Source organism: Anabrus simplex, chromosome 2 (genome assembly GCF_040414725.1).
Source record: "Anabrus simplex isolate iqAnaSimp1 chromosome 2, ASM4041472v1, whole genome shotgun sequence".
NCBI lineage: Eukaryota > Metazoa > Arthropoda > Insecta > Orthoptera > Tettigoniidae > Anabrus > Anabrus simplex.
Window position 1 is genome coordinate 1,162,162,719 of NC_090266.1, and position 21,311 is coordinate 1,162,184,029.

The following is a 21,311-nucleotide window of genomic DNA, read 5'->3' on the forward strand; positions in this document are numbered from 1 at the left end:
GCACAGCGGCGCATTTCACATCATGAGCATACCTCAGTGACGTCAGTCTACCCTGCAACTGGCATAAAGTTCTGACCACTCCTTCTTGGTGTTGCATTTGCTCTGTCAGTCAGTGTATTAAATAAATCAAAAATGCTATTTAATGACTTAAGGTATGGTTTCCTGGAGAGTGTCACAATGAGAAATAAGGATGAAATGGATTTTTATCAAAATCTCTATTTAACCCCAAGAGGTTATTTGATTCTATTTAATGATAGAATAGTAGATGGATTATTTTTTTCTTTTTTTGAAAATTGCTTTACGTCACACCGACACAGATAGGTCTTATTGCGACGATGAGATGGATTATTAGTATTGTTGTTGTTTGAGTCATCAGTCCATAGACTGGTTTGATGCAGATCCCATGCCACCCTATCCTGTGCTAACCTTTTTATTTCTACGTAACTATTGCATCCTACATCTGCTCTAATCTGCTTGTCATATTCATACCTTGGTCTACCCCTACCGTTCTTACCACCTACACTTCCTTCAAAAACCAACTGAACAAGTCCTGGGTGTCTTAAGATGTGTCCTATCATTCTATCTCTTCTTCTCGCCAAATTTAGCCAAATCGATCTCCTCTCACCAATTCGATTCAGTATCTCTTCATTCGTGATTCGATCTATCCATCTCACCTTCAGCATCCTTCTGTAACACCACATTTCAAAAGCTTCTATTCTCTTTCTTTCTGAGCTAGTTATCGTCCATGTTTCACTTCCATATAATGCCACACTCCACACGAAATTCTTCAAAAACACCTTTCTAATTCCGATATCAATGTTTGAAGTGAGCAAATTTCTTTTCTTAAGAAAGCTCTTCCTTGCCTGTGCTAGTCTGCATTTTATGTCCTCCTTACTTCTGCCATCGTTAGTTATTTTACTACCCAAGTAACAATATTCATCTACTTCCTTTAAGACTTAATTTCCTAATCTAATATTTCCTGCATCACCTGCCTTCATTCGACTGCACTCCATTACTTTTGTTTTGGACTTATTTATTTTCATCTTGTACTCTTTACCCAAGACTTCATCCACACCATTCAGCAACTTCTCGAGATCTTCTGCAGTCTCAGATAAAATAACAATATCATCGGCAAATCTCAAGGTTTTGATTTTCTCTCCTTGGACTGTGATTCCCTTTCCAAATTTCTCTTTGTTTTCCTTTACTGCCTGTTCTATGTAAACATCAAAAAGGAAAGGGGACAATCTGCAGCCTTGCCTCACTCCTTTCTGAATTGCTGCTTCTTTTTCAAAGCCCTTGATTCTTATCACTGCACACTGATTTTTATACAGATTGTAGATAATTCTTCGTTCTCGGTATCTGATCTCTATCATCTTCAGAATCAGAAATAGCTTGGTCCAATCAACATTATTGAGTGCCTTTTCTAGATATACAAATGCCATGTACGTGGGCTTGTCCTTCTTGATTCGATCCTCTAAGATCAGACGTAAAGTCAGGATTGCTTCACGTGTTCCTACATTTCTTCTGAAGCCAAATTGATCTTCTCCCAACTCAGCTTCAACTCGGTTTTCCATTCTTCTGTAAATAATACGTGTTAAAATTTTGCAGGCATGAGATACTAAACTAATGGTGTGGTAGTTTTCACACCTGTCAGCACCAGCTTTCTTGGGAATAGGTATAACAACATTCTTCCAAAAATCGGATGGGACTTCTCCTGTCTCATACATCTTGCACACTAAATGAAATAACCTTGCCATGCTGGTTTCTCCTAAGGCAGTCAGTAATTCAGAGGGAATGTCATCAATTCCAGGTGCCTTGTTCCTATTGAGGTCACTCACCGCTCTGTCAAACTCTGACCTCAAAATTGGTTCTCCCATTTCATCAGCATTAACAGCCTCTTCATGTTCCAGAACCAAATTATCTACATCTTTACCTTCATACAACTGTTGGATATGCTCCTGCCATCTTTCTGCTTTGTCTTCTTTCTCTAGAAGTGGCTTTCCATCTGAGCTCTTAATATTCAAGCAGCTAGATTTCCTTTCTCCAAAGGTTTCCTTGATTTTCCTGTATGCAGCATCTACCTTTCCCAGGACCATATAGCCTTCGACATCCTTGCACTTCTCCTTCACCCATTCTTCCTTAGCTACCTTGCACTTTCTATCCACTTCATTCTTTAATCGCCTGTATTCTTTTCTGCCCTCTTCATTTCTAGAATTCTTGTATTTTCGTCGTTCATCAATCAGGTCTTGTATCTTCTGAGTTTTCCACTGATTCTTAGTTGATCTTTTCTTCCTTCCTAACATTTCTTCAGCAGCCCTACTGACTTCATTTTTCATTACTCTCCACTCTTCCTCTATAGTGTTTCCTTTAGCCTTTTCATTTAGTCCTTGTGCAACACGTTCCTTGAAACAATCCCTCACACTCTTTTCTTTCAACTTGTCTAGATCCCATCTTTTTGCATTCTTTCCTTTCTTCAATTTCTTCAACTTCAAATGGCATTTCATGACCAATAAGTTGTGGTCAGAGTCCACGTCTGTTCCTGGGAAAGTTTTGCAATCCAACACCTGGTTTCTATGGCAACAATATGGGAAAATACAAAATGGAAGGTGAAGAAGCATGTTAAAGTTACATCGTCATGTGGCTATGCTAGCCTGATGCAGAGCCCTTGTAAGACAGATCCTACAGTGAAGATGGGCAGCCTTTGCCATGTATAATGATGATGACGATGATGATGATGATGATGATGATGATGATGATGATGATTTATGGTTTCTGGAGATGCTGAGGTGCTGAAATTTTATCCCACAGGAGTTGTTTCACATTCCATGAAATCTATAGACACAAGGCTGGTGTATTTGAGCACCTACAAGTAGCATCAGGCTGAACCAGGATCAAACCTGCCAACCTGAGCTCAGAAGGCTATCGCTCTACAGTCTGAGCTGTTCAGCCTGGCCTGCTGTGTATAGGAAACTGCACTTTAGTCTCGTGGAGGATATAGTTGTGTGTGGTATTTGAGCTTCAGGAATGTTGGGGACAGCACAAAGGTAGCCTTCATACATAGAACCAAATGGGATGTTTATTATTTTAGCCTCTAAAAATCAGTCAATAACAACAGAAACAATAACAACAGCAACAATAACTCCTACTACAAAAACAATTTTCAAAATTTGTACCAGTACTTGAAAGGAATTTTATGTCAATGAAATTTTCAGTCATAGTAATATATCAGGTAGGAGGGTTTCCTTTGGACTTGAAATTATACAATTATTCATTTTCTTTATATATTTATCTTCAAAAATTCTATCGTGGCAGTGCCTAGAGATATGTATCTCATTGAGAGTTCAGTACTGAGACAAACACAAACTCCCAATCCCCAAGCTAGAGGAGTTAAGTGACTTCCCAATGTAGATGGGATCTCACTAGGACCCTATGAACCACTGGCCATTCAGCCAAAGAGATGGACTCTTTACAGCCAGTCTAACTCAATAAAATTGTAACTTCCTGGGTAACTTTAATTTATTTCATTGTCTATAAAAGTCCACTTTCTTATGCATATAATTTTCTTGCTTTTTAATTTTAAGGTTTCACAAGCCATTTTGAAGTTAGGCATAGTTAATCAAGTACCATTAATTACTAAAGAAATGGAATTGTTCCTAAAACATAATCAAAAGAGATGTGAGATACATACCTAGTCCAATTCCCAAGCAAGCCAGTTTGCAGGATTTATTATGGAAATTTGATCAACAGTTGCCTGGTCGACTCCTTTAGCTTTTAAGCGGTGCAGAATATTTGTTAGAATATGAGAAAATCCATGTCCACCAAACTGCATCTACAAATACACAATGTTATCAATAATATTTTATACTCAAAAAGCTGCTTTGGATTTATTATCTACAATGTATGAAAATCAGCACAGAAAAGAGTAAGACAATGGTGTTGACTATAGGAGAAAGGGAAGAGAAAGGAATTATAAAAATAAAGATACAAAAACTTGAAATTCTGTATTATTATTATTATTATTATTATTATTATTATTATTATTATTATTATTATTATTATTATTATTATTATTATTATTATTATTAATTCACTTATTTATTTTCCACAAATTGTAGATAAAATTCAGGGATGGTGAATGGAGAAATGTGCCTCCATCCCCACTTAAAATTCCAATATTAAAAAATTACAATTATAATATACAGAATGTGCTTATATACAGTTACTGTATGTACATAGACATATTATTTACATAATATTCACAAGATCTGTTCAACATTCAAGTAATTCTACTCACACACCCCCTCACACCCTCCCCCACCCCCACACATATACACACTTGAATCCCCACATATACTTCAGCTAGACCGGCTCATTAATAATCACATACAGTCTCACTCACTCAGGATCACATAAACTTTCATCCACCCTCCCATGCATACTGAACATTTGCACAGTAGAAAATTATGTTATGTACAGTACGTTTCATTATATATACATTCCTTTTACCTCTTTATACAGTTTTTCAGTAGGTTGTTCTTTTTTTCTGTGGTAAGAGTTCATTCCATAGCCAAGCAGAACGAATTAAGAAGCCACTTTGATAAGATGCTGTCCTTGCAAGTGGAGGGAAAAGGGACACACTTTGACCTCTTTGAGTGGAACGGTAGTTCAGCTGTAAGCGATTGAAAGGGTTGATGTGAATGTTACCTGCGAGGGATTTTCTCAGAAAAGCAATATCTATTTGTTTACATAGAGCTGTTATGAGGGACAGTTACCTGACTGTACTTAAGTGACCATGTTGAGCAATTAGTCGTTCTGCTCGGCGTTGAACTCCTTCTAGTTTCGTCATGTTATCTACTGTAGAGGGATGCCAGGAAGGAAGCCCGTACAACAGTATTGGCCGTACTAATGCCAAATAGGCCGTCTGAACTGCCTTCTTTCTGGCTTCCAGTAGAGATTTGCAGATAAATCCCAAGACTCTGTAAGCTTTGCCCCTTTATTTCCTCAATATGCTTGTTCCATTTTAAACTGCTGCAAATATGAATGCCAAGCAATGTTATTGAGGTGTAAGGCATCAGGTTTTCACCACACAGTGAAATTCGATGTTGTAATGGTGACCTTGCTCAGGTTAAGTGGATATATTTAAATTTCTGTACATTTATGGATATTCAATTTTTTTGCACCAGAGAGGCACATTATCAAGATATGACTGTGACCTATTTATGTCGTTCCCATTATGAATGGTGCTGTAAATGATGGTGTCATCAGCGTACTGTGCCATAGTAGATGATACACAACCTGGTAGATCCAGCGTAACGATCGTGTACAGAAACAGCCCCATCACACTACAATGAATCACACCCGAGGTGACTAAAGTATGGTCTGACCTGGCCCTACTGAACATGACGCACTGCGTTCGACCTACCAGAAATGATCAAAGCCATGCCAGCAGTTTGCCTTGAATGCCATACTTGTTAAGTTTTAACAACAGTCGTTGATGGGGTACCTGATCAAAGGCCTTACTCCAGTCGAGAGTTAACACAGTCCACTTGGGAGATATTAGACTGGTCCAGGGAATGTTGCCAGTCATCAATCACCATTGTTAAAAGTGTAGTACAGGATTTTCCAAAGAGGAATCCATGTTGGTTGTTATTCAACAGGTTTCTCTCATTCAGAAAAAACAGCAAATGTTTAACAATTAGGCATTGTATGCACTTACATAAACCAGATGCAATGGAGACCGGGCATTAAATGTCTACATTTTCTCTGTTGCCGTCTTTGAACATGGGAACGATGTCTGCTTTCTTTCATTCATCTGGCACAGTCCCACTGTTCATAGAAATATTAAATACTGTATTGTGCAAAGAGAAAGTGCCACTGCAACTGCACAGCGGTGGAGAATTCTGGCCGGCATGTTATCTGGGCCGCTCGCTGCATGGGGTCTGGTTCTCCGAAGACTCACTGCGACCTTGTTAGCAGCGAGGTAAAGACTAGATAGGGGCAGGACCTTGTAGTGAACTTGTCTTCGTCCTTGTCAGCCGTGGTGAGGTTATTTTTTAATTTACTTTTAAATATGGCTGCTATTTCTTGGAGAAGGGAAACTGAAACTGAAGATGGATGGAGCACTGTTGCTGCTTTTGTTTCTGATGAAAGCCCATAGCTCTTTGCTACTGGAACCAAGGCTGTGGATATATGAACTGTAGGTATCATGGATTAATGATTTGATTTTGTACCTAGACAGTCTGTACTTCTCCTACCTACTGTCACTTGGATTTTCCTTCCATTTTCTCTGTAAATTATTTTTCTTTCGGATACCTGATATTATCTCTTTTTGGATACTTGATCGACGCATTTGAAAAGTACATTTTTCCAGTTTTGCCAGATCTCATTGATATTTATATCACTACCGAGCTCGATAGCTGCAGTCACTTAAGTGCGGCCAGTATCCAGTATTCAGGAGATAGTGGGTTCGAACCCCACTGTCGGCAGCCCTGAAAATGGTTTCCCGTGGTTTCCCATTTTCACACCAGGCAAATGCTGGGACTGTACCTTAACTAAGGCCATGGATGCTTCCTTCCCATTCCTAGGCCTTTCCTGTCCCATCGTCGCCATAAGACATATCTGTGTTGGTGCGACGTAAAACAAATAGCAAAAAATATATATATATATCACTGGTGAAGGATGTGAGGAGAATTGGAACATTTTTTGATTGAAGAGAGGAAAGATCATTCCAGCTGGTGCAGGAAGAAATGATATATTATACTGGAGAGGAGTTTTGGGAAGGATTTTCTTAAGGTCAACGTTGTAATTATAGCTTGGAGATCACAAAATCCAGGTATTACGTCCAGGGACTGGAGTTAGTAAGGAACAGGTCTAGCATGGAATGAAAATATTGAGTAATATGAGTCGCTTCAAACACTAACAGATGGAGAAAAATGTTGTAGAAGATGGGAAGTGAACTGGTTCAGGATGCAGGCCTGGACATGGAGATCAGTAAAAGATTCAAGAGGGAAATGCATTTTAGTAGAGTGTGAGAAACCTGGTGTGGAGGAAGGAATTGCTAATGAATGGAAGAAGGCATGTACATGAATAGAAGTAAGTGGAGAATACTCATTCACCACACCCGGGAATCTGGAGCTGGTTCAAGATGATTATGTTGATGATGTAAGGAGGTGTACTGACATATGCAGCAGAAACCTGGACACTGACAAAGCAACAAGAAAATATAATCCAGGCCTGAAAAATAAATATTTTAAGTACAATAGGAGAGACAATAAAGGACAGAGTAAAAAAGTCAGGACATCATGAAGGAAATCAGAGTGGAAAAGCTTTATGACAGAATGGAGAAGGATAAAAGTAGATGCTTTGGACATGTTTAGAGGATGGAAGAGGGAATGATGCCAAAGCAGAGATGGAGACCCAGAAAGAAGGAGGGAGGGCAAAAGGGAGACCAATGCTAAGGTGGCTGAAATTGATCAAGAATGGTATGGAAGAAACCTGTACTGGAACACTGTTAAGGAGGAACAATGGTGGTTGGATAGAGGAAGATGGCAAGGTGCCAAAAACATCCCAATCTGATGGGAGCTGGACAAGGAAAATGTGTGATGATGATGATGATGATGATGATGATGATGATGATGATGATGATGATGTATGAGATTAATTTATCAAAATGATCCAAGATTTTGTAATTATCCAACTATAGATGTTTAATATTATACTGTACATCCGTAAACTGAGGGTTTTATAAGATTTAATGTGATATTCTGGAGTACAATGTGAATTTTACATAGTAATGACACTTTCCAGATACTTTACAAATTAGCAGCCATTATGAGTCATGGAAAGAAACAAGTGACAAATGAAATCACAGACAGAAAGAAGTTAGGACACACACAATCAGTAGTAAAGCCTGAAAATAGACTGGGTAAACTGAGCTTTCCGAAAAATATTCTAGATAAACAAATATAATACCTGAACTGAATGTACAACTGAAGGCATGCATGGCGAATACATGTAGCGATACCCTACCTAGCAAACAAACAGTGGTTTATTCTCACCTAAGAACAAGGGTAAAATGTAGATAACTCAGCTTTCCTTAGTTGTCTGATCCGAGACTAGTAGGAATTGATGTGCATGCCTATACATTCTCCATGCGTGCTTAGCTATAGAATTTGTAGGCTGGCTTTCCCTAGTGAGTTTTGTTCTCTAAAGTGAAAATTAGTGTTATATAGCTATTTCACAAAAAATATGTCAATTTCATGCTACACAGAGTTTCATGGAGTCTTATAATTTATTCATCACTTTTGTAGACATAAATAAATATGATTTAGATAGTGATGAACATGCACAGTTAAAGGTAACCATTTGCTAAATACAGTAGTGGAAATCAACATGCCAATAAGAAAATTGCATATACTATTGAAAGTGCCAATATAATGTATACACTGTTAGTTCATCAATAATTTTGTAATAAATTGAGATAAAAATCTGAAATTTGATGAAGGGGTAGGTTAATGTCTTGGATTTAGGTGGCCTTGGATTGGTAACTTCTGTTTAGTTTGTTTACAAGTGACATGAACAGAGACACAACATGGCAGATGCAAGGCTATATCATTCAAAGAAAGAAAGAAAGAAAGGAAGTTGATTTTGAAGTAGTATTTCAAGTTTGAAAATATTTCTGCGGTACAGTGACAATGGAGGAAGAAATTTTGAACACAGCCACCGACACGTCAATTTACCAGGGCTTAATGTGTGGTGCAGGTAGTCCTCTCAGGGGATGACTAGGCCGTTCTTCTTTGAAGGAACAGTTAGTTAGCAGTGCAGGTTATATCGATAAGCTGCAGACATCAATTTTACCTGCAATCTGAGATCTGTATGGGGGCGATAGGTTTTAGTTTCAACAAGATGGTGTCTGAGCTCACTACCATTGAAATGTCGAATTTCTAGCACGGTTTCCAGAGGTATCGCCTCTAGACTTCTACTTCTGAGGGACTTGTAAAAAATGTTGTGTATCAGGCAAAGGCACATACACTAGCTGCACTATGAAAAAACATTGAATTAACATGTGCAGCAATTCCACTGGACATGTCACAGAATGATGTCAGTTGCAGTGTTAGGTGGTATCAACTGTGTTTGACTGCTGACTGTGGCCACTTTGAACACCTCAAGTGATTTCAATACGTTGAACATTAAGCTATATCTTCACCAAATTTCAGGCTTGTATCTCAATTTGTAAGAAAGTTATTAATGAACAAATAGTGTCTACATTTTATTGGCACCCTCTGTATTAAAGGGATTTAAGAGCTGAATTACCGGTCGAGTTGACCATGCGGTTAGGGATCCGCAGCTGTGAGCTTGCATCCGGGAGATAGTGGGTTCGAACCCCACTGTCGGCAGCCCTTAAGATGGTTTTCCATGGCTTCCCATTTTCACATCAGGTAACTGCTGGGGCTGTACCTTAATTATGGCCATGGCCGCTTCCTTCCTATTCCTAACCCTTTCTTCTCCCATCATCACCATAAGACCTATCTGTGTCAGTGCAACGTAAAGCAAATAGAAAAGAAAGAAAAGGCTGAATTGGCAATCCCAAATAGAAGACAGGAAACTTCAGATAGGTACACAATATTTATGACAGACCTACACTTAAAAAGTAGCAGCAGCAGCAGCAGGTGTTGTTGTTGTTCCTTGAAAGGTTGTGTCCTGTTTAGCTACCCGAAAGAAAATTCCCATGCTTTCTCACTGAACACAATCATAGGTCAGTGTAGGAGGAGGGAGCATTTCTTTCTTTTATCCATTACTTATATTTACCTGCTTGAGTCCTTTCTTTCCATGTTTGTACAATGTTCTTAATCTTATACCAGCAGTAAAAACTGCTATTCCTTTGTCTCTTCCAATGCAATAAGATGAAGAAGAATATCTGAAACACCCTGTCCACCTACAATGTGGTCTGAAAGTCAACAAAATAGCTTCTGTTCCCAGTAATACAGTATAACCCTGATTTTATGTGACCTCAGTTTAGCATAAATTTGCATATAATGCAAGAAATTTCCAAGTCCCAAAAATGATTCTGTAAGATAAGATTACCAGACATCCCCATTTTCTAAGGACAGTCCCAGAATTTTGCTTCTTGTCCCCGGAGGAAACAGTCTCCGGAATGTCCCTGGATTTTAATCACTTCTTCCCAGAAAACCACAGAGTCTTAGTGTTCATTATTAGTGCGGATTTACATCAACATAACATCCCATAATTCATTTTTATAAAACACTTGAGTATTTCCCTTAGCTATACTCTCCAGCTGTGATATCATTGGTCTACTACTTCCAATCACTGTTCTCTTTGCAAATAACTAAATGTCAGTTCTGCAGCACATAACTTGTGCTTACTTAGCAATTTACGGTGTCTGTAAGCACATGGACACCTGCATGGTGATATACACTGGCAGAAAATGAAATCCCAACACTAGAGGAATGCCATTTAGGCTAGGTAATTGTCTAGGTAACATATTTATTTGAGTGAAGTTTCCAGGTCACAGGTCCAAGTATGTGTGAGAACACATGTGACATAACCACTGTAGTCACCACAACTTTGAATGCAAGCATGCAAACGTGCATTCATTTTGTCGTACAGGTGCTGTATGTCATTTTGTATGATAGTGTTCCATGCTTGTTGCACTTGGTCAGTCAAATCAGCAACGATTATTGCTGGTATTGGATGACACTGGATTTGTCATCCCATAATGTCCCACACATGCTCAATGGGCACAAGGTCTGGTTATCTCGCAGGCCAAGGCAACTGGCTGACACCCTGTAGAGCACATTTGGTGAAAGCAGCACTATGTGGATGAGCATTGGAAAACACCCCCTTGAATACTGTGAATGAATGGCAGCACAACCGGTTCAATCACCAGTCTGACATACAAAACCGCCGTCAAGGTTCTTGGGATAATGATGAGACTGCTTCTGCTGTCAAAGGAAATTGCTCCCTAGACCATAACTCCTGGTTTAGGTCCAGTGTGTTGACGCTGCAGACAGTTTGGTTCCAAGCGCTCATCTGGCCTCCACCTTTCCAATCTACGGCCATCACCTGCACCAAGTTAGAAATGGCTCCCATCTGAGAACACAACAGATCTCCATTTCATCCTTCAACGAGTTCTAGCTTGACACCACTGAAGTCGAAGATGGCAATGATTGGGAGTTTGTGGCAGGAACACAACAGGATATCTGACTCAGAGCTGTCCCTCAAATAATTGATTTGTTACAGTTCGGTGTGTCTCTCTGGTGCCAACTGAAGGTCTAATGGCTGCTGCAGATCCAGTATGATCCACCACAACCATGCAGCAAATATGGCAGTCTTCCCTCTCCGTAGTGGTCCGTGCGTGGCCGGACCCGGTCTTCTTGAGATAGTGTCTTCCCATGACCATTGTTGCCAATCCTGATGCACTGCGGATACATTCCTGCCAAGTCTTTCTGTAATATCGTGGAAAGAACATCCACCTTCTCGTAGCCCTATTATATGGCCTCACACAAACTCAGTAAGCTGCTGATACTTCCTTCTTCGAATCCTTAAAGGCATGTTTCACACACACCTGCCTCCAAACGTCATCACCGGGCAATGACTAATGCTCATAAAGTGTAAAGTGTGTATTTAAAGCGAACTTGCTTTACAAGGTCATAATGGCATTCCCAGTACCACTCTTCAGCAACTAGCGTGAAATTTGAATAGACGTCATTTTAAGATGTGCAAACATGCCTCCCGAATTTTGCAAATCTAGCACAACTCCTTCTTAGTGTTGGGAATTCATTTTCCACCAGTGTATATCATAAGAATATTTTATATAGTTTGAAAATGTCTAAAACACGAAAGGTTTTTTTTGCAAGTTGCTTTATGTCGCACCGACACAGATAGGTCTTATGGCGACGATGGGACAGGAAAGCGCTAGGAGTGGGAAGAAAGCGGCCGTGGCCTTAATTAAGGTACAGCCTGGTGTGAAAATGGGAAACCACGGAAAACCATCTTCAGGGCTGTTGACAGTGGTGTTCGAACCCATTATCTCCCGAATACCGGCCACACTTAAGCAACTGCAGCTATCGAGCTCAATAAAACATGAAAGTTAATAATGTTATTGACTTTACGTCGCACTAACTACTTTTACAATTTTCAGAGAAACACAGAAGTGTTCAGGAAGCAATTCGATGTTGAAGGAGTTTCCTTTTCTCTGTTGAGGTGCAAATGAATCTTCTGCCCTTTTTCTTTATGCCAAACAACATTTTTAGTGTCAGGAGTTGTGCAAAACCTCTATGCAAACAAAAAGCCATGAAAGTGCTTTGAGTAGTGAAAATGGTAACATGAAGTAAGTAAATAAATAATATGCAAGCAAAATTAATATTTTTTGTATGTAAGTGGAATCAGTATTTTTATCCTTTCAAATGTGTATCAAACAACGTAACAAAATGAAAAACTAATTTGCAGCAAACTACAAAAGTAGTTTATGTGTATGTTCAGTCTTCAGCCCTAAGGCTGGTTGGATCCTCAACAGCTCTGCCATCAGCTGTCATAGATGGCCTAGGCATCACTGAAGAGGCGTACTAGGGAAATGAGGAGTGAGGTAGTTTCCCGTTGCTTTCCTCACCGAGCCAGAAGTTGCTATTACATATCAGTCTGCCAAGCCCACTGAAATGCATGCACTAACCGACCCTATGAGCAACATGTTCACACCATTCATAGCAGGGACTGGCTGCACATGGAATGGCATTACTAGCATCGCTCATACCTCAGTCACTTTCATATTGTCAAAGTCAAGGATAAGACAGAGACAGATCAATGAAAGTAACAAAATTGCTCTAGCCTATACCAGAAGACATGGTGCACTGTAAACACTAGGTCCTGCCAGCAAAAAATGCATATATCTGTCCCTGGAAATTGTGAAGAACATCTGGTAGGGTTGTTACTATAAGAGCAATGCAATTTTATATTCGACTGAGTGTAATTTGCAACATAATAGAACCTGCATTTAGTGTAAGGAAATGACGAAATTCTCAAGTATTTTTTTGTATTCAGTATGGTTATGTGGAAGTTAAGAACTTACGATAAAAGACATCATAAGCTTTCTAAGCATGAGTGAAGCCAGAAGTGGAATGTGACATGCGCAGGCACTTAGTGCTAAAGTGAGATATCAGGCTCATGTCACGTATAGTATACATCTGACCTTAGCTGAGTGTAGAAGCTGCAGTACACTATAGTTTTTGAATGGTGACTGCCACAGACCGAGCAAAGCTGAAAACTGACGATGTCACACCATTCAAACAAATATGCCACTTTGCTTCCATGTATGCATAGGGGCAACGATATTTTGGTAATAATAATGGTGTGTGGCCTCCACAAGATGCCTGGTGCAGGTCTTCTGAGTAGACACCCTGTAGGCGACCTGCATGTCTGTTAGGATGGGGCCCTACCTGAGATGAATTCTGATGATGAAGACGGCACAAACACCCAGTCCCAATTCTGAAGAATTAACTAACGAAAGTTAAAATCGCCGACCTGGCCGGGAATTGAACCTGAGGGCCCTTGCACCCTAGAATGTTAACCATTTAGCCATGGCGCCGGACGATATTTTGGTATCCATAGTTAAACCACAAAAAAAAAAAAACTCAGATAATACTGGAAATAAATATGTCAATGCCAAAAGTATTGTTCAATATTTGCAGTATTTGATGAATGAACAGTATTTTCAGACCAGTGATGGTCTCCATTCATAGAATTGCTGTTAGTACCATAACAAAAATCTATATTCATAAATATTTTTTAATTACGTATAAAGTACAGTTTTTTGATACAGCTATGAATGGGGTATTGACATTTCCTGTTTTGGCCCCTTGATACAGCTATGCAACTGTGTGCTAATGAAGTAGTGCACATCCCAGCTCTCCCTGAATTTAAATACTGAGTTTCGAAAAATTCAGTCAAGCTGTTTTCCCCCCAAGATAAATACGAAGTATGAAGAAAAAACCTAAAGTGTAAAGGCCAAGTTACAATTCAGCTTTTTTTTTTTTTTGCTAGTGGTTTAACATCACATTAATATATCAAAGGTTTTCAGTGATGCAAGGATGGGAAAGGGCTAGGATTGAGAAGGTAGCATCCATAGCCTTAATTAAGCTACAACCCCTGGTTTTTCCTTGTGTGGAAATGGGAAACAAATCTTTAGGGCTGCCGACGGTGGGAATCGAACCCACCATCTCCCAAATGCAAGTTCACAGCTAAGCAACCCTAACCGCATGGCCAATTCGCTTGGTTAAAATTAAGTTATAATATTACTGGTATAAATTATCATTTTATTTATATAGATATTATGTACTATAAGGGATTAAAAAACCTCAGTATTTCCCGTCAAGTGGAAAAATAACTGTCACTAATAATACCAAAGAGACCAGGTAACTAAGTGCAATTTTGAGAGAAAAAAGAAAAAGGTACCGGTAATGAGAATTTTCATTATTGAAAGTTGTGTAAATAAGTATTTAGGCAAAGATTTTCTGCTTCAACAACTACCATACAAGGAAAACAACTGATCAGGTGTGAAACAGGTGAGCCGAACATGTCTGTGGACACCTGTGGCACTAAAAGTCATATGATAGATAAAACATAAGTAGACAAAGAAACATCATATACTGCTGCAATTATGTAAATCTTATGTGGATGTTTTGACTTTGTAGTGTGAGTGCTAGGAAACTACAATCTTCAACTGCCATATGTGTGCTACAGAAAAGTCATGTAACTACAGTATAATATTTAGGGAAGGCATCTTCTTGTTTTATTGCTTGTGCTGAGTAAATAATGTACCAGTCTGATGGTGCCATTTATGTTAATACATATAAAGATTTCTAGAAAAGCTTTGATTTCTGCTGAAACCCCGACTTAAGATAAACTTCCGTGTAAGGTTTTAAAAAATCAGGTTCCTGTAAAAATGCTTAATAGGGGTTTTTCTGTAATGAGAAATTGTGCGATGGAATGACCGAGCACAAAGTTTGTGTATAAACAGAATTAAGGAAACAAACGAGTGTTACATGTGCAAGTAACAATGTGGTCGTCTGCAAAATTTCCTGCTTCAACAACTACCATACAAGGAAAAACAACTGATCAGGTGTGAAAACATGTTTGATGCATGAAATATTATATATTTATTAATACTTTAAGTTTTTATGAGCTTGCATTCAAAAGATGATGGGTTCGAACCCCACACTTGGTTGCAGTGAAGATGGTTTTCCATGGATTTCTATTTTCATACCAAGTAACTACTGGGGCTGTTCTTTAACTAAGGACATGGTCACTTCGTTCCCAGTCCTAGCTCTGTCCTAAACCATCATCGCAATAAGACTTGTCTCTGTTGATGCAATGTAAAACGAACAGCAAAAAATTTTAGAAGACGATCAGTACTGGAGTAAGTTGTTTTTGGCTGTTAATGTTAGCAACATTGCTCATCACCTGTATGATGTGTAACAAAAGTAGATCAACCTGTAGCTGATACCACTGCACACAGCGTAGAGCAGTGGTATTCAAAATGTGGTACGAGTGGTACGTGGGTTCCTCTCAAGGTGTACATAAGTTTATCATAGTTCCTAACTGTTTTTGGTGAGCAGATCATAAAAAAGTTGAGCCAGCTCATTTTAAATAAAATCTTGTTTTGAATTATTTTTGTCTAAAATATGCGTCGGTTTGTACCCCTCTTAACTTCTTCACAAACTTGTAAATATTAGGATGTAGAGACTCAGATGACCCATCTCTAATCAGGAATTTTCGCATTCTTAAGTCAATTCTCTTGTTAATGAAGCTCATGCTTGGGGATTAACTGACCCATACTTACCCAACCCTTCCTCATGATCAAGAATGTTGCCCAATTTGAGCTTCAAAGAAACAAACCTACCCATCCCATTGATAAGCTCTGGAAATGAACAGTTCTCGGCCATTGCTCACTGCTCAGTTTTAGACTTCTTCGGTAAGTTTACTCCGAAAGAATTATGGGTTTCCTTTGCCCAGTGATGATAAACACAATAAATTATTGTTATTATTATTATTATTATTGAGGAACACAATGGTATAGCGGCTTAGCTGCTTGCCTGTCATCCCAGCGACCGTGGTTTGCTTCCCGGTGTTGCTGGGGTGGGATTTTCACTTGAAAATCCCATGGTGTCAGGACCTTAAATCCTCGGCCACAACTTTTCCATGCCTCAGTGTGTGCAGGAACCTTTTGCAAGCAGGGTACAAATGTAAAACAATTGGATTTTTGGGGTACGCCAACCAAAACGTTTGAATACCACTGGTGTAGAGCAATGACCATGTAACAGCTTCCTTGACCATCATCAAGATTACGGGGAACCCACTGAGAACAGAATTTCTGATACTACCATCTGTTACTAATGATGTGATGGATTGTACCATGACAGATTCAGCAGTACCATGACATCAACCAGAGTGAGATGCCTGTTATGTCTAGAAACTTTCATATACAGTAGAGTCACGTTAATCCAAACTAATTGGGACCGGAATCTGTTCAGATTACGAAATTCTTGGATTAACGGGAAAATATTTTCTAATAATAATGTTATTGTTTTTACATCCTGCTAACTACTTTTACAGTTTCCAGAAATGCCCAGGTGCTGGGATTTTCTCCCACAGGAGTTCTTTTTCATGCCAGTAAATCTACTTACACGAGGCTGACGTACTTGAGCACCTTCAAATACCACCAGTCTGAGCTGGGATCGAACCTGCCAAGTTGGGGTCAGAAGGCCAGCGCTCAACCATCTGAGGAGAACACAGTACAGTACAGTACAATACAGTACAGTACATACTGTAATTTGAAATGTCCATTCTTTAGCAGTTACATTAATAAAATACTGTATAAAATTACAGTAGGGTACTTAAGAACCCGTAGAGGAGAAAACTACTAAAACTAGGTTAAAACTTGTCTCCTAAAACTGCTAAAATGCGGTAACGGTTTACACTTTTGCATTGTGCCTGGGATGCAAAAAGCTGCTTGTGATGTTTATTTAATAGTTCTGCCACTCTCTCAGTGGTAGCGCTGCAGAATGTGAACAAGTGACTCACCACAGCACACCACAGTTGTGAAGGTCTCTGGGTGATTCTGCCACCTCAGTTAGCTGCTGGCTTTGTCTCAGCTTATTAGCAGCGCTGTACTGTGATAAATTTGATTAAGTTAAGGCTTGAAAATGGCAAGCAAACAAAAGCACAGGTCTTGTACTCGTAAAGAAAACTTGAAATGCTGAAACGGCTGGATAAGGGTGACAGTGCATCAAAATTATATGTCGAGTTTGGTGTTTGAAAAGCTGCAATTTCCGACTGGAAGAGAAACCGTTCTAAAATCGAACAGTTTTGTACAGCATTGTCAACAGACATCCTTAAAATCCGCCAAACATCAAAAGTGTTCACGTTCGATAAACTTGATGCTTGATGAAGTGCTTTATTTATGGTTTTCACAAGAGAGGCAGAAAGGTACTCCATTAAGTGGACCGCTTGTTCAACAAAAGGTGCGTCATTTAAATACGTTATTGAATGGAGATGTTTCATTCACTGCCAGTACTGGATGGTTCGATAGATGGAAGAAAAGGCATGCAATGCGTCAGTTAACCTCTTAACTGGGCATGACGTATATATTCGTACGCTGAATGTTACAGGGTAATGGGCATGACGAATATATACGTACTCGTCTTTTACCGCGAATATCTCCTGGGTATGACGAGCTACTTTGCCGCGTCGTGTATTATCGTCTTAATTGATGTTTTTCCTGCACTATGGCAGCAAATACCACATATCACGCTTCTTGAAGCTTGTTGGTTTTTATTTTACAACTGTACGGTGTTACTTTTCCGCAGTAGGCCTTATATGGCAGCATCTAGTTCAAGGCGTAAGTTCGAAACGCTCGAAGGAAACGAGATTATTCAACACTTAGAGAACGATTGTGAGGATTTATGTTCTCAGAATTCCAAATGAGTGGCTTGATGCAGATGATGATGAGTCTGATAGTGAAAGTGGTTGAGAGATTGAGAATGAAGAACAAGATAAACAATATGACGTATCGGATGATGACCAAGTGCTAGACATGTTTCAACCTTTCCCGCCGCGTGGTGTTTCACGTCAGATATTCGTATTTTCTGGAGCTAGTGGTGTAAATGTGGACTTCGACGATGAATCCAATGTGTTGGAATATTTTGAACAGTTCATAGAAAATGACATGTTTCAACTTATTGCCGAACAGACCCATGTGTATGCTAAACAGTTTCTAGAAGCCTATCCGAACTTGAAACTACGGTCACGAGCGTGAGATTGGGTGGATACAAATCTAACTCAGATAAAATCTCTAATTGGACTTCTAATTCTGCAGGGGATAGTTCATAAGCCAGAAAACAGTATGTACTTCTCCAAACGGGAAAGTATCGCAAACCCTTACTTTTTGAAAACTATCTCTGAGACAAATCACTGCAGTTCTAGTGAGGTAAATGACGTAACTGGCCGTGAAGTTAATGTAAAATCTTTCACAATGTCACTAGCATGATGTGTAATTTGTAAATATTCCTTTCTTTTTTGTTTTAATTTTAGGTGCTAACATATGGACATATGAACAAAACACTCCAATTACAAATAGGTAAATGACCTTGCAGTTAATGAAAATGGTTCAGAACGTCACATGCATGATATGATATTTATAAATACCCTTTGTTTTTATTTGTTTCAACTTTCGGCTGTAAATTATGGGACAAACTCTCAAATTCCAACCAGGTAAATGACCTTGCAGTTAATGTAAAAATGGTTAAAATCACTCTCACATTAAAATTTATTAATTAAAATGCTTATATTTTAATTTTTGTACCACAGGTGAATGACATGACTAACTTTTCTGCCTATCCTGCTGTGTAACAACAATCTGCTGAAAAAATACACAGGGCAGGTTACACCAAGCACATCAATAATACCCAGTTAAGAGGTTAACAATAACGGGAGAACAGTTATCAGGTGATCATGCCACTGCAGAAGATTACATCAAGGAATTTAATGACTTGGTAGCATCCGGAAATTATTCACCGCAACAAGTGTATAACACCGATGAAATGCGTTTGAATTTCAAGGCCCTTCCCAGTAAAAGTCTTGCGTCTGCGGAGGAGTCTAGTGCACCTGGGTTTAAGATGAGTAAGGAATGTGTTACTGTATTAGCATGTAGTAATGCTGCAGGAACAAATAAATTGCCCCTAATGGTTATCAGCAAATCAGCAAAACCAAGGGCATTTAAAAACTGTAACATGAAAACTCTTCCAGTTTACTACAGAAATCAAAGAAAGGCATGGATGCTTGCACAAATTTTCAAGGAATGGTTTGAAAAACAGTTTGTTCCCTCAGTAAAAAGTGGTTTTCCTTCTCAGGCATTGCTCTTAATTGACAATGCTCCATTGCACCCAGCAGTGAGTGAATTAACTTGCAGTGAAATAAAAGCAATTCTCTTGCCTCCTAATGTTACGTCCATATTGCAGGCAATGGACCAGGACGTTCTGCAAAATGTAAAACTTGTGTATAAATGGAAACTCCTTAGGTATGTGATTGAATATGACAGTTCACTTACTATTCTTCAAAAACTGAAGAATGTGAATGTAAAGGACGTGGTTTACTGGACAGCAGAGGCATTGGAGGGTGTCAGTGAGCAGTACATGAGGAAAACATGGAAAAAATTGTGGCCAAGTCTCGCACTCATCGAGAGTCCAGCGGAAGCGTCTGCAAATGTCAATCTCCTTGAAATCGTTCAACAACTTCCTGGGTGTGAGGAAGCCAATGGAAATGACATTAGCAAGTGGATGGAAGCTACATTCAGATGTCACGGCCGCCTTAGAACTTGCCGTACACTATGTCGAGCAACACTCCGCTGCTACGCCCACTGATGTGATGTTTATGAGACACTGGTTTAACACTGTATCTTCGAGTAGGTTCCAATCACAACGGCAAAAGAAACTAACAGGCTTTGTAAAGATAAATGACCAGTTATTGATGGTTTATGATGTGTAATTATGTTTACATTAAGTTATTCTAGTAGGGGCTGCCTGGTTGAGGCAGTAAAGGCGTACTCGGGTCGCCCGGAAGGATGTGGGTTCAAAACCCCGTCAGGAAGTCATAAAATGTAAGAAATGAGATTTCCACTTCCCAAGGTGCATATGGCCCTGAGGTTCACTCAGCCTACACCAAAAAATGAGTACCAGGTTAATTCCTGGGGGCAAAGGCGGCCGGGCGTAGACCTAACCCTCTACCCCATCAAGTGCCGAGGTTACGAATAGTGGAAGCCTTTACCTTCCACCACTCCCAGGGCCTTCATGGCCTGCACAGAGATGACTTAGCTTTTTTTTTTTAATTCTAATAAAATATGACTAATAAAATGCAAGTAAATCTTCATTCTATAATACGTTCTTTCATTTCAATAAGGAGAATTTCTTTTTAAAAATTGAATATTTCAGTTCGGATTAATCAGACTTTCGGATTAACGGGGTTCGGATTAATGGGACTGTAGTGTATTTTGATTTCTCCTGATTTTTTACTAGGCCTGATGTTTGTGCCACTTCCTGTACTTGTGTAATCACTTCTTTGATCACCTCCACTGATCATCCAAGTTTTACAACATATTCTGCATAAGCCAGTTATTGCCTTGTTCTGATACACACTGTAATTCCTCCAGAATTTATTTCTACATATCTTTTCATCATTTCCAACAGTAGGTAATAACAGGACTGTTGATAATACATCTCTTTGTCTCTTGGTGCATCCCTCAAGGAAAGGTTTTTGCCATATGTGGACTTGGGAAAGGCTCATGCAATAACCACTGTACACTTCTTTCATCTGCATATACATCTGCCTGCATCCAACACCTTCCCTTATCACAAACGACAACAACAAACTGTTCCTCCTTGTCCGTTAGCATTCTCAAAATGGGACAGTGAATACATTACCACCAATGGTGTTCGGCTCATGTGGAGTCCGCCATGTGATATGTGATGTTCTGGCTGAAGATCAGCTATGTTATTTAGTGTACAAGCATGTTATCCATGAAATCAAATGGGTCAGCATCACCTTCTTATCCCTACAATCATGTGTGCTAATTTTTAAGAGACTGGCTCACATATTTCATAATCTTATTACTTTAATGTACTAGCTTTGTCGCAACTTACAAACCTGAACCCAATTTGTTTTGTCCATAGAGACAAATATAACAATGATCCATCACTAGAATGATAGAATGAGAGAAAGATAAAGTTTGAAAAGAGCTTTATTTT

The 21,311-nt window shown here is 39.2% G+C and overlaps 1 protein-coding gene across 1 annotated transcript in view; it reads right to left on the reverse strand.

Annotated features, from left to right (window-relative positions):
• LOC136863379 (phosphotriesterase-related protein) overlaps positions 1–21,311 on the reverse strand; it is a 137,508-nt gene that overhangs the window by 23,414 nt on the left and 92,783 nt on the right. The window contains exon 7 of the mRNA XM_067139782.2: positions 3,689–3,829. Coding sequence (XP_066995883.2) covers positions 3,689–3,829 — 141 coding nt within the window. The remainder of the gene's footprint in view (positions 1–3,688; positions 3,830–21,311) is intronic.